General features: G+C 38.2%; 1 protein-coding gene across 2 annotated transcripts in view; it reads right to left on the reverse strand.

Annotated features, from left to right (window-relative positions):
* Positions 1-837: 837 nt before the first annotated feature.
* CLCN5 (chloride voltage-gated channel 5) overlaps positions 838-14,041 on the reverse strand; it is a 73,884-nt gene continuing 60,680 nt past the window's right edge. For both annotated transcript variants that reach the window (XM_049767219.1, XM_049767220.1), the window contains exons 7-12: positions 13,660-13,740; positions 12,901-13,443; positions 10,637-10,823; positions 4,172-4,570; positions 3,817-4,033; positions 838-1,358 (exon numbers count right to left, since the gene is read on the reverse strand). In XM_049767219.1, the coding sequence (XP_049623176.1) occupies positions 1,268-1,358; positions 3,817-4,033; positions 4,172-4,570; positions 10,637-10,823; positions 12,901-13,443; positions 13,660-13,740 (1,518 nt within the window). In that variant the 3' untranslated portion in view covers positions 838-1,267. The remainder of the gene's footprint in view (positions 1,359-3,816; positions 4,034-4,171; positions 4,571-10,636; positions 10,824-12,900; positions 13,444-13,659; positions 13,741-14,041) is intronic.

A 14,041-nucleotide genomic window follows, 5' to 3' on the forward strand; every position in this document is an offset into this window, starting at 1 on the left:
GAATACAAGCACCTTTGGTATCACCAGGTCTTGTTCCACCCATTTCTGAGGCTTATGGCGCTGTATTTTATTTAGAATCCAAAAGAACTTCAGGAAACCTCAGCTACCTATATTATTCCCATGCCTTGATATATTTGAAAGCATCCCAAGTCTAAATTTATATCCATAGGAACAAAACTGGCATACTTAACATTGTGAAAAGAAAGGCACAGGTACCCAGATATTTCAGTCCTGAATGTCACTACAAAGAGATGCAAGAATGCATGAGAATGCAGCCATGGTTTGGGATCATCCCTGTTTTACCAGTATGCTCTCTAGACTTAGTTCCCTTTGCTTTTCTTACATATCCCAGAGGCCTAAAGCACCATCACTTTGGAAGATGGCATCTGGGTAAGAGGATCAATTGGTAACCTCACAAAAATGTGAAATTCCTACTCAAAGACATTTCTTATAACTTTACTTCATTTTACGAGGCTGGAGAAAGATCATTCTTTGCTACCAACAAATGCATGGCTAAGTCCTTATCTTAAGCTAACAAATACCATCTGAAGAATATCCCTTTTTGCAGACATGGAACAAGTTTTCTAACTTATCTTTGTGCACTTTAAAAGCATATCAGGGAAAAGCAAGCTGTAAAACATTAATCCCTCAATTCATTAGGAGGACACTAACCAAAGCAGCATTGTTTTATGATTAGGTATTAAAATTAACATATACTTTACACACAAACTAATAATGCTAAATATTATAACAGGAAGAGCTATCATTTGAACTGAAATGTTACAGTCTGGAAAATACCATTACTATTTTCCTTTTGGCTTTCTTTCTGTATTTGGAAAAGAAAAGTCTCTCAATTTCCACTTCATCTTCCACCAATGACAGCTAACTCCAAAAATAGTGACTTTTTTTTTCAAAAGTTTCCTGCAGGCTACATGTCAGGACAATTTTTATTTTTCTTGCATAGTTTTCAGTGATTGCATATTGCTAATGATTATTTTTGTCATTAAAATAATGACAAAAAGGAGAAGTCAAACCATAGCAATCTTATTAATGCAATATCACAGATACCTAACTGTATTTTCTCCTAAACAGAAGGTTAATTTCTAGAGATTATGTAGTGCAACTGGTTAACTTATAGGATAGAGATAACACACTAATATGACTTCACAATCCAAATATTGGAAAGGTGTTTTAGGTACCCAGTTAATAAAACATATCAATGGTCTGCAGTATCTGTCCTATTATATATCCAGCAAAACCCTAGATTCTAGTTGAAGAGAATTGAATCAGGATCTTGGTTCGCCATCTGTGCTATATGCTTTAACACATCTTTTTTTGTTATGATTCCAAGCAGTCGCCTAAAAGACAAAACAAGACAACAAAGCAAAAATACAATTGTTAAGATAGCATTTTCAATGGTAGCATTCAGTCCTCTTCTTTTTGGGGGGCTGGTGTTTGGGTCACACTTAGTGGTATTCAGGGGCTATTCCTGGCTTTTATGCTCAGAAGTATATGTGGTACCAGGTATTCAAACGATGGCTGCAGTCAGAGCAACATGCAAGGCAAGCTCCCTATTGCACTATCTCTGACTCTCTCAGTACTTTTTTTTTTTTTTTTGGTTTTCAGGCCACACCCAGTGATGCTCAGGGGTTACTCCTGGCTATGCAGTTAGAAATCTCATCTGGCTTGGGGGACCATATGGGACGCTGGGGATCGAACCGAGGTCCGTCCTGGGTCAGCCGCATGTAAGGCAAACACCCTACTGCTGTGCTATTACTCCAGCCCCTCTCTCAGTACTCTTAAACTTTGTCTTCAAACATTATCTGAAATTAGAAAATGAATAAACACAAACCAGGAAATAAATACCAGGTAAACGTCACAATGTATTGGTCCTTGAACTTGCTTCAAGCATTTCTATTCTACTGTCAGAGGTCTTTCTTCTGCCTAAATCATTCCTATCAACATTTAAGAATCTTGATTATCTTTTGGAGTTCAGTTCATATATACTTCTTCCAGAACATCTTTCCTGACACTACAAGTCAGCAATGACTATGCTCTCCTGTAATAAAATGTATATTCTGTGCCTGCTTCTTCTCTAGTACTGCTCCTACTTATTGCTACATTATAACTACATTATTTTAGCTCCTCTAAAATACTACAAATTTCTTGGGGGACACATTAAGGGCTTATTCAATATTTATTTGGCTCCAGAGTCTTAAATGAAGTAAGGATTGAGTGTTGAATTACTTAGAACACATTTCCTATCTCACTTAAGTCCTAGAAGGCATCTGTTATAACATCTAGAAATTTTATTTATTTTGTTACTGTTTTGGGGGTTTGTTGATTTTTTTAATCAAAACCTGATAATACTCAGGGGTTATTTCTGGCTCTTCACTCAGGAATTACTCCTGGCTGTGCTTGGGGGACTATATGGAATGCTGAGGATTAATCCATATCTGTTGCATACAAGGCAAGCACTGTACCCTAGCCACTTCAGCCCTGCATCTAGAAATTTTAGAGGGTGAAATCTTTATCTAAGTGCTGAATACCATGCTCATAACAAAATAAGTACCTTTCAACCTCCCACCCCCTTTCCAAGAAAGACAACAGGTCCTCCTTTACTGGATAAAGTTTCCTATTAAGAAACTCAAGCAGGGGCCGGGCGGTGGCGCTGGAGGTAAGGTGCCTGCCTTGCCTGCGCTAGCCTAGGACGGACCGCGGTTCGATCCCCCGGTGTCCCATATGGTCCCCCAAGAAGCCAGGAGCAACTTCTGAGCGCATAGCCAGGAGTAACCCCTGAGCGTCACAGGGTGTGGCCCAAAAACCAAAAAAAAAAAAAAAAAGAAAGAAACTCAAGCAAAAGTACAGTAGTTGGGCACCTGTCTTGCGAATAGCTGCCCCAAGTTTAATCCCCAATGCTCCATAAGGTCTTCCAAGCTCTCCAGGAGTGATGCCTGAGTAGTCAGGAGTAAGCCCTAAACTCCCTTGGTGTGGCTCAAATCTTTTAAAAATAAACAAAAAGCAAGGTAATGTACATTGAGATTAGTGATAAAGCTAATTAGTAGAGTGCATGCTTCACATATATGAGTTTCTAAATTTGATCTCAAACACAAAGAGTAAAAAGGAGGAAAAGAAGAAGGAAAGGGAAATGAGCTGGGAAGGGAAAGAAGAAACAAAAGGAGAATGAAAGAGAGGAGAGAAATGGAGGGATAGAGGAGAGGGAGGGAAGGAATGGAAGAAAGGAGTTATCTCAGAAAAATAAGCCTTAGTGTTGAGCAGAAGACTTATGTTTTAATTGAGGTGGTGAGGGCACACCCTGAAGTGTTCAGGGCTTACTCCTGGTTCTCAGGGATCTCTCTTGATGATGCTCAGGGAATATATGTAGGGCTTGGGATCAAAAAGGGGTTGACCATACACAAGGCAAGAGCCTTATCCACTATACTATCTCTTCAGTGCTAGAAGTCCTATGTTTAAAACCGACCTCTACAAGGTTGGAGCAACAGTCCAGCTGGTAGGGCACTTGCCTTGCATGCAGCTTACCTGGGTTCAAACTTTGGTACTCCATATCATTCCTCAAATCCTGCAAGCAGTAATTCCCAAGAGTATATTCAGGAGTTAACCTTGTATACCCCCAGGTGTGGACCCTCAAAAAAAATAAAACCTACTTCTACTATATTTCAACTGGAGGCTCTAGTGTAAATATTTATTTTTGTTATCTTGGGGGAATATACTGGCTAACTTTGTTCATGTGATCATATGTGTGTGCAGGCTTTGCTCTCATAATCCAATTTACTGTCACTAAACAGCACCACTCACCCATTGTGTGTAACCAGACACTGCCGCAGTCCTAGCTTACGGAAAATATCCACAACAATCTCCATAGGTGTAAGGTCAGTCACAGTGAAGGGGCTAAGATCCAGGATATTCCGAAGCTTTAATGTGGGTGGAGTGTATGGTGGCATCGGAGGAGAATGTTCAGTGAAATAAATGACAGAAGTGCTCACGACTCCATCCTGCTTTTTGCGTGCATTTTCTATTTGAAAAGCAGAAGAAAAATGTTAAAATGGAAATGTCAGTTCTATTCTTTGGGTCCTTAATTAGGTCTCTCTTCCATCCATCTTCCCCCATTTCATGCATATTTCCGTCATTATTCCCTATCTGAAACCCTTACCAATTGAAATAATGAGATCTCTCCGGAGAACAAAACCCACAAGTCTTTGGGATTCATAGGACACTACAACTGGGAAGCCACTATAAGTGGTTTCATTGATTATGGTCTCAACATCTTCCACAGTCATACTGTCCTGTGTAATAACAGTCAACAAAGGATCATTTCTCCGGGGTTTCATCACATCCATTGCTAGTGTCTTATGAGCAAATTCTTCTTTGGCTTCAAGGAAGGGATATCCATTGAGACGGATGTGGGCATCATAGATCCCTTCCCGTCCAAGAGCATCAGCAACCCACTTGCTTGTCATGGCTGCAGCCATCAGAGGCACAATGTATTCCAAGCCACCAGTTAGCTCAAACATGATGACAACAAGAGACACAGTCATCCGAGTCACACCACCTGCAAAGAAACAGGCAGAGGCTACTGAATGGGAGAAAAAGTGATGGATTCTTTGCAATTATGTGCCTCTTACAGCCCCATTGAGGAATTTTTACTTAGCAGAAACATTGCTAAAAAGGTAAATCTTCTCTGCCCTAGAATACAACACAAAAACCCCTTCCTTACACCTATATTTATTGCAGCACTATACAAAATAGCCAGGCTCTGGAAACAACCAAGATGTCCTTCAACAGAAGAATGGCTAAAGAAACTGTGGTACATATACACAATGGAATATTATGCAGCCGTCAGGAGAGATGAAGTCATGAAATTTTCCTATACATGGACGTACATGGAATCTATCATGCTGAGTGAAATAAGTCAGAGGGAGAGAGAGAGACGCAGAATAGTCTCACTCATCTATGGGTTTTAAGAAAAATAAAAGTCATTTTTGCAACAATCCTCAGAGACAATGAGAGGAGGGCTGAAACTTCCAGCTCACTTCATGAAGCTCACCACAAAGAGTGGTGAGTGCAGTTATAGAAATAACTACACAGAGAACTACCATAATCATGTGAATGAATGAGGGAACTGGAAAACCTGTCTGGAGTACAGGTGGGGTGGGGTGGGATGGAGGGAGATTTGGGACATTGGTGGTGGGAATGTTGCACTGGTGAAGGGGGTGTTCTTTACATGACTGAAACCTAACCACAATCATATTTGTAATCAAGATGTTTAAATAAAGAAAAAATAAAACATAACCTTATATTATAAAAAAATCTTCTCTGCCCTAACAAGACTCCCCCACTCTTGTGGCAAGGTTACTACAATGGACCAGTTCACCTCAACCTCATCTCTATTGTATTTGGACATTATTATATTATAATTTTATATGCCACATGTAAGTGCAAGCATTAGATGTCTAGTTCTCTCCTGATTCATTTTGCTCAGCATAACACTCTCCATATCCATTCAAGTAAAAGCAAAGGTAATGACTCCGTTTTTCCTAAAATCTGGGAAGTATTCTCTGGTAAAGATGTACAATATCTTTTATCCACTCTTCTTTTCTTAGACACTTGGATTTTTTTCCAGATTCTGGCTATTGTGCGACATAGTGCTGCAATGAACATAGGAATACAGAAGGCTTTTTGCATAGTTGGGCTCCTAAATTAGATTCCACAGCACAGTGTTGTTCAGTCAACATTTCCATCGTATCTTTCTCCCCACAACCATACCAGCACTAGTTGTTCTTGTTCTTTTTGATGTGTGCCAGTTTCTGTAACACGAGAGGGATAGACATAGGATGATTACACTCAATTGTGGGATATAAAAATAAGATATTTTGGTAATAATTCACCCCCACAAATAGAGATGATGGTGAGGTAGACCAGTCCATGGTAGGAAGCTTGCCACAATTACTGGGTGATTTCACTTAGGGCAGAGAAGGGACCACTATAACAATAGAAATGATCACTTTGGACAAGAACCAGGTGCTGAAAGGAGGTAAAGTGATAAGCATGATACCCCTTCTGTAATATTACTGCAAATGAAAGTGTCTAAAAGGAAAAAAAGAAAAGAGAGAAAGAAGAAAAATGTCTGCCATAGAGGCTGGCAGAGATTAAGGCAGGTGGAGGGTGGAGGGAAAATGGGGAACAATGGCAGCAGTAAAGTTTCACTGGTGAAGTGATGGGTGTTGGACATTGTATAACTGAAAGTCAATCATAAACAACTTTGTAACTGTGTGTATCATGGTGACACAATTAAAAGTATTTTAGAACTGAGTTGAATGAGTCCAGACAAGAGCTTGGCCAGGAGAATGAAAAAGACTTTTTGACCTGCAGTGATAGGAGTGACTGCAGGCTGTGGGCTGTTGGTGGCATTTGGGTTAAAAATAACTGTTTTGAAATGAACTGAAGTGAATGAGTCTAGGCAAGAGTGTAGCTACTCTGTTTTGCTCTGCAGTGTCACATTTGTTGTAGTTAAGGAATTCCATCACAAAACATAAAAACACCAACACATGACAAAGGTTGCAATGAGAAAACAATGCTGAACTCCACCACACCTGGTTAATGAAGTTGGTAGTCTGAGACTCAAGTAACATCAAGCACTAATATAGCCTCTTTGATCAGGACTTTAGAAAGGAAATTTTAAGGCTGTCCTAATAACCCAAAGAAACCATGGAACAGACAGCCCATAAAACTCAAGAGGATATGAAAAATAGAAATGAGAAAACTTCAAAGAGAAATATCAGTACTGAAAAACATGTAGAAGAAATAATAAAAGGTAGAACAAAAAGTAATCAACCTAGACACCAAAAATTACAAAAATTCAGTGAAAGCAAGAGTTGATTCTTTGAAAAAATAAACAAGATTGATAAACCATTAGCAAGACTCACAAAGAAAGAGAGGTAATTAGAATTAAATTAGAAATGAAATGAGTATGTCACTACAGATACTATAGAATTAAAAGAGTAAATAGAGATTATCTTGAGAAAACAGGTGAACCTAGAATCAAAATTTAACTTCTTAGACTCCTATAATATCCCAAATTTAAGTCAAAATTATGTGAAATACCTGAATAAACCTACCTCAAAACTAGGAAATTGAAATGATAATCAAAAATCTTCCTCAAAATAAAAGCCGAGGCCCGGATGGTTTCGCTAGTGAATTATTTGAAACATTTAAAGAGGAACTACTGCTAATTCTTTTCATATTCTTCCAGGAAATTGAAGAAATAGAAACACTCCCAATTTTTGAAGCTAACATCATCCTGATACCAAAGCAGACAGAAACACTACTACTGAAAAAGATAACTACAGGCCAATATACCTGATGAACAGAGATGCAAAGATCCTCAACAAAATACTAGCAAATAGAATCCAACAGTTCATCAATAAGGTCATACACCATGAACATTTTAGGTCATGATGCAAGGATGATTTAACATACATAAGTCAATCAATATAATATGCCATATCAATAAAAGAAAATATAAAAATCATATGATTATAGCAAGAGATGCAGAGAAAACATTTGACAAGATCCAGCACCAATTCATAATAAAAACTCTCACCAAATTGGGAATTGAAGGACCTTTTTCAATATGGTCAAAGCTACTTACCAAAAGCCAATGGAAAGCATTACATTCAATGGGGAACAGCTAAAAGCATTTCCTCTAAGATCTGGCACAAGAGAAAAATGCCCCACATCGCTAATCATCAAGGAGATTCAAGACAACAATGAGATATCATATCATATCACAGAGACTGGCACACAGCACAAAGAAAAAGAATAATTAGTGCTGTTGTAGATGTGGGGATAAAAGGACTCTCATTCATTGCTTGTAGGAATGTAGACTAATCCAACCTTTTTGAAAAACAATATGGATATTCCTCAAATAATCTAGACATCGGGGTCGGAGAGATGGCATGGAGGTAGGGCATTTGCCTTGCATGCAGAAGGATGGTGGTTCGAATTCCAGCATCCCATATGGTCTCCCGAACCTGCCAGGAGCGATTTTTGAGAGTAGAACCAGGAGGAACCCCTGAGCACTGCCGGTTGTGACCCCAAAACAAACAAACAAAATCTAGACATCTAGCTTCCATATGACCAACAATACCACTCCTAAAGGTATATTGTAGTAATCCCAAAACACCACACAGAAAAGCCCTCTGCTTTGCTATGTTCATCACAGCACTATTTCAATAATCAGAATCTGGAAATAACCCAAGTGCTAGAAAAATAGATGAGTGGCTAAAGAAACTGTGTAATTAACAGGATTAGGAGAAATGAAGTTATGAAATTTGATTATACATGGATGAATATAGAAAGTATGCTGAGTGAAGTGAATCAGAGGAATAGGGATAGGCATAGAATAACCTCACTTGTTTGTGGAGTATAAGAACAATAAAAGACAGTATAGTAATAGCATACAGAGACAATAGAGATGAGGTCCAGGAGAGCTATTCAATGGTAGGCAGCATGCCCCAAAGAGTGTTGAATATAGTTCAAATCGAGAAGAGTCCACTATGATAATAATAGTTGGAACTGATTACTCTGGAAAAAAACTGGGTGCTGAATGGGGAAAATGATGGTATGGATTATTATTATTATTATTATTATTATTATTAAGAATATCTGGAACCAAAGTGTCATAAAGGAAAAAAAGCAGAGATAGAGACAGAGAAGTAAAACTGCAGCCCTAAAGGCAGGTGGGGAGGGGATAGGTGGGATGGAAACTGAGGACATTTTTAGTAAGAAATGTCCATTGGGTATATAACTGAAATTCAATGATGAACAATTTTGTATCCGTAGTGCTAAATAAAATAACTATAAAATGAAAAAATATTTAAAAAAAGTTTTATTCAAATTAAATTTTTGCATTTAATGTGCAGCATTAATGAAAATACTGATTTAAAATATATTTGTAATGAACAGGTATCATATTTCACAAATCTCATCCTCAAAAGTATAAGGTGCTTTCTTAATTCCTTTTTAATTATATGATATTGACTTTTCTTTACCTTCAGTTATCAGATGATTACAGAAGCTATTGATTCTCTTTATATCACTATCAGGATTTGAGTCTGCTCTCTGACATATGACAAAAACATTTCAAAAATATTATTAAAGTGTATAAAAGAAATATTATTTCACTGTCCAGAAATAAGCAGAATTATCTTATAAATTATATTTTTGAGATTTCTACTATGCAAAATATATTGGGGTCACACCTGGCAGTGCTCAGGGGTTATGCCTGGCTCTATGCTCAGAAATCGCCCCTGGCAGGCACAGGGGACCACATATAGGTTAATTCTCCACCATGCTTTCTATCTAATACTTAAGCCAAAAACAGTTTGCATGTGTTTAAAAATCTGTACTACTGAATTTAAGATAAGAAACTTATTTTTCCATTTTATGGGCCCGGAGAGATAGCACAGCAGAGTTTGCCTTGCAAGCAGCCAATCCAGGACCAAAGGTGGTTGGTTCGAATCCCGGTGTCCCATATGGTCCCCCGTGCCTGCCAAGAGCTATTTCTGAGCAGACAGCCAGGAGTAACCCCTGAGCAACGCCGGGTGTGGCCCAAAAAGCAAAAAAAAAAAAAAAAAGAAAATTATTTTTCCATTTTAGGGCCACATCTAAAATTGCTTGGGGCTTATGACTGGATGGATCTGTGCTCAGGGATAGCTTGAGTAACTGTATAGTAAATCAGTGATTGATCCTGGGTTGACTGCATGTAAGACAATGCTCTACCAATTACATCATGATAGCCCTAATATTAAAAAATTTAACATTACATTAATATCACCTAGGTTTAGCTATATTATATTATATACCATTACATATTTAATTGTTCCTAAACTCATATACAATACTTTGAACATCTTTATATGGAAGTTTTTTTTAACCAAAATTATGATGATTTCCTCAGTATGACAGAGTTTCTGAGTAGAATTATTCTCAGTTTGAGACTATAATTAAGAATTATTTTGCACTGAAGAGGTAGGTAATACAGCCAGTAAAGCATTTGCTTTGCACACAGCCAACTTGGGTTTGATTCCCCATATCACCTAATGACACCAGAGCACTGTCAGTAGTGAATCTTAAGTGCAGAGCCAGGAGTAAGCCTTAAACATGCTATGACTCCACACACAAAAAAGAAAGTTATAAGAAAGCGTTCTTTATGTTTGTTTTGAACATAATCTTACTTAGAACCAGGGAGACAGCTCAGTGTGCTAGGGAAGTCTGCATGTGGGAGCCCTGGATTTGATCCTCCAAACACTGGGAATAATCTTCAAGCACTGAGCTGGGAGTAGTCCCTAAATACTTCTGGTTATGTTCTATTACCCCCCATTTCTTCAATTGAATTATGGTTTTTGATTTGGGGGGTTTGGGTGGATACCAGTTGTGCTGAAGGTTTACTGCTGGCTGTCCTCAGGGATCACTCCTGTAGGGGTTCAGGGGACCTTACCCTTTGTACTGTTATTCTGTCCCTGAAACTGATTCTGTTTATTTAATAGTACTCTTCTTTATTATCATATCACCTAGATAGCAGCTTCTTTGAATTGAATGTAGACACTGTACTCACCTAAGCAAGCTGCAGCCCCAACCATTGCATAAAGACCAGGGGTGATGCAGTCAGCTCCTTGACTACACCAGCTATTGAAGATGGCCCAGTCATGGTGGTAATAAGCCAGTTGCTCCATTCCTACACCCAAAAGTCGACCAGCGATAGCACCAACAGCCATACTAGGGATAAAGAGGCCAGAAGGTATCTGAAAAAAGAAAGCATCAGATGATTAGAAGTCATGTGATTGCTTAGCATATATAAAGGCTACACTATCCCAACCCTTTGTAAAGTAAACAGTTCAATAACCATGTAACTATTTACTATGCTAGTAAATGTCTGTAAAGATACTTGTAACACTACCAGGACTACAGGGTGTCTGGAATGTGCAGGCAAGTACAAACTGCAAAGAAGCTGATCCTGCTTCAGGGTCCAACAGGCAAGAGTCTGGATTCTCCAGATCAACAATGAAATGGTGGCAGAAAGTAAGCCTTTCCTAAAGAAAAAGGAAACTAGATGGTGTTTCTCATAAATACAAACAGTGTCCACAATTCTGAGTTCCTTGTGAACACAACTACTCTTTATTGACTATGTTTAATGCTGGATGTTCTATGAAAAAAAAACAGCCATTAGAAAAAAAAAGTCATGAAATTTGCTAATACCTGAAGCCTATTTGTTTATTTTTTGAAGGGGGGAAACCAGGATATGTTTGGGGCTCCCTACTGGCTCTGCATTCAGGGATAATTCCTGGTATGTTTAGGGGACCATAAGGCACACCAGGGACTGAACCTAGGTTGGTCATATACAAGGTAAACATACTACCTATTGTACTATCCCTCTGGTCTCATTGAAAAATTTCATGTTTTTAATAATCAATGTAGGAGGCAAATGCTATTATTTTAAAAAATCATAGAATCTAAAGATCAATTTGGATAAGTAACTTATCCAAAGTCAGCATTTAGGAAACACTATTGGTAAAGTTCTGGGGTTTAAATCCAATGCCTTGCATAGTCAGTCTCAACCTACTACTCATATAAAAGGAAAGCATAAGAAGTTTCATATATTTATTTATATATATTTATTTAATGTAATGTTTTTAAATAAAGTAGGACATATAGTTTCATGACTATCAAAAACAGGATCCCTTATCCATCTCCTCACTTTTTCTGGATAACACTAGAATATGAGAGTGAATTCCCAATTTCATACAGAAATTGAGAAGCAGAAAATCATGACAAGCATCATCAGGCCAGCAGATTATTCTAAGATAATCTGTGTTTAGTTCTGGAATACAGTTGGATCTTGGTGAGTCTGATGGTCTACAATTCAGCTTAAATGGAAAAATAAACCCACAAGTTAAAAAGCCACACAAGAAGCATTGCACATTTCCAAGGTGTTGAAGGGGGAATTTCAGAGACTTCAGTACTGCTGAAACTGGGTGGTCATCTCTTACTACTACTGAGATTGAATTCTGGGTCCCTAGAGAACAAATGGAAATAACTTGATAGCAGTAGGCTAAAGGGAAGAAACAAATGTTAAATAAAAAATGGTGTGAACCTTAATGAAATTTACTTTCTTATGAAATATAGAAATGATAGTAGGTGCTGAAAATAAAATATGGTCTGATGTCTGGTTTAGATCATTTAAATTTTTAGGCCAACCTGTAAAGTTCTTGGTTATATTTCATTGATACTTACTGCAGAAAATACATTTACTTAGAAATAAGCTTATACTTTAAATGTAGAAAACCCCTGAGCATAGCCATGAACCACCCTTGAACACAGAGCCAGGAGTATCCATTCTCCTGAGTATATGCCCCCACAAAAAATAAAGGATTTTGAATTATATACTGAGTTGAATGATATGAAATTGCTGTTTTAGTGGTAAAAAGTGTTTGAAAGTCAGCAATTACATTTGAATCAAACCAATATTTTGATGTACTGGTATACTTGAAAATACCCTATATGGATCAACATTATGTTGGCTAGCCTTTGTTTTAAATGTCTCCCACTATCCTTTATAAGGGGCAAAAATATGTTTAGTACAGAAAAGAAAAAATGATATCTTTTGTTTGTCCTAAATATAACTTTGGGGAATTATAGAGATAAAATTGTCTAAGTGTGGGAATAGTTGGGGGTAAAAGGGATTTTTGAAGAGGTGAAGAAGGGGATAATGCTGGTTGAAGTTGAACATATCTCATGAGATAGAATGATTACAAATCTCACATTTATTCCCCCCAAACACCATCACAGATACATATACCAATATCAAGATAATTTCCTCACCTTCATGCCAAAGGTGAAAATAGTAATGACAATTTTCAATATGAGTGTCAAAGCCAGCTGCCACATGGCATTGTAGACTCCCACGCCAGCAGGTCTGTCAGGCAGTTCACCTCCCTTGCTTGTGTTGAAACTGTTCTCATAGTCACAGAGCTTGGAGGAGTCCAGAAGACCACAATCATTGAATAGTTCAGAAATGAGCTCACTTGTGCTCATCCGGGTATACTCACTGGGGAATGCCAAGATGGCAGTGATGGCTGTTATGACAAGTACCTCTAGGACAGGATACTTGCCCAACTGTGTAGTCTTACGCTTCCGACACCAGGCAATGTTTGTGCGGATAAACAAAGCTCCCCAGAGACCACCAAATATGCCCAGTAGAATGAATGGCACAAGCTCAAAGAGATGCCACGGGGTGTGAAACTCCACGTAAAACAGAACGAGGCGGCTGTTCCCAAATGGATTGATGGAACGCAGAGTAAATGCTGCCACCAGGGCAGCAAAGAATGAACGCCATAATGTTTTTAGGGGAAAATAGTAGCTGACCTGTAAAGAGAAAGTGAGAAAGGAAATTCAGTCAACAAGAAGACACTGTATATTTGTGTGAAAAATTGATGCTATAGGAACTGAGAATAAAACCTTCTCAGAGATCACTGGTGATTGGGAAAGCACTGAGTTGGGTGGAGCACTTCAGGACTACACTGTACATGAGCCAGAATTAAAAAACAAATACACATTCTACAGAAAGTTCAAAATAATTACCTCTTCCAGGCTGAATAATACTCCGCCAATAGGTGCCCCAAAGGCTACAGATACTCCAGCTGCTGCTGCGGCTGACAGGACCTACAACCAACCCCAAACTCAAAATTAGTGATGAAATCATGCTACTGTTCCATTTCAATCACATATTCTTTTGATTTTTGGGCTACATGCAGAAGTGATCAGGGCTTACTGTTGGCTCTACTCTCAGGAATCACTTCTGGAAGTCCTCAAAAGACCATATAGGATGCTGGAAGTTGAACCCAGGTTGCATGATTGAAAAGGAAGTGCTTTATCCTATGTTCTATCACTATAGCCCCTCTGATCACATTTCTTAAAGAAATATTATCAGTCATTTGAAATACAAAAACATGTTCCTTATTTA

This window comes from Suncus etruscus, chromosome X (assembly GCF_024139225.1).
Source record: "Suncus etruscus isolate mSunEtr1 chromosome X, mSunEtr1.pri.cur, whole genome shotgun sequence".
In the NCBI taxonomy this organism is placed as follows: Eukaryota; Metazoa; Chordata; class Mammalia; order Eulipotyphla; family Soricidae; genus Suncus; species Suncus etruscus.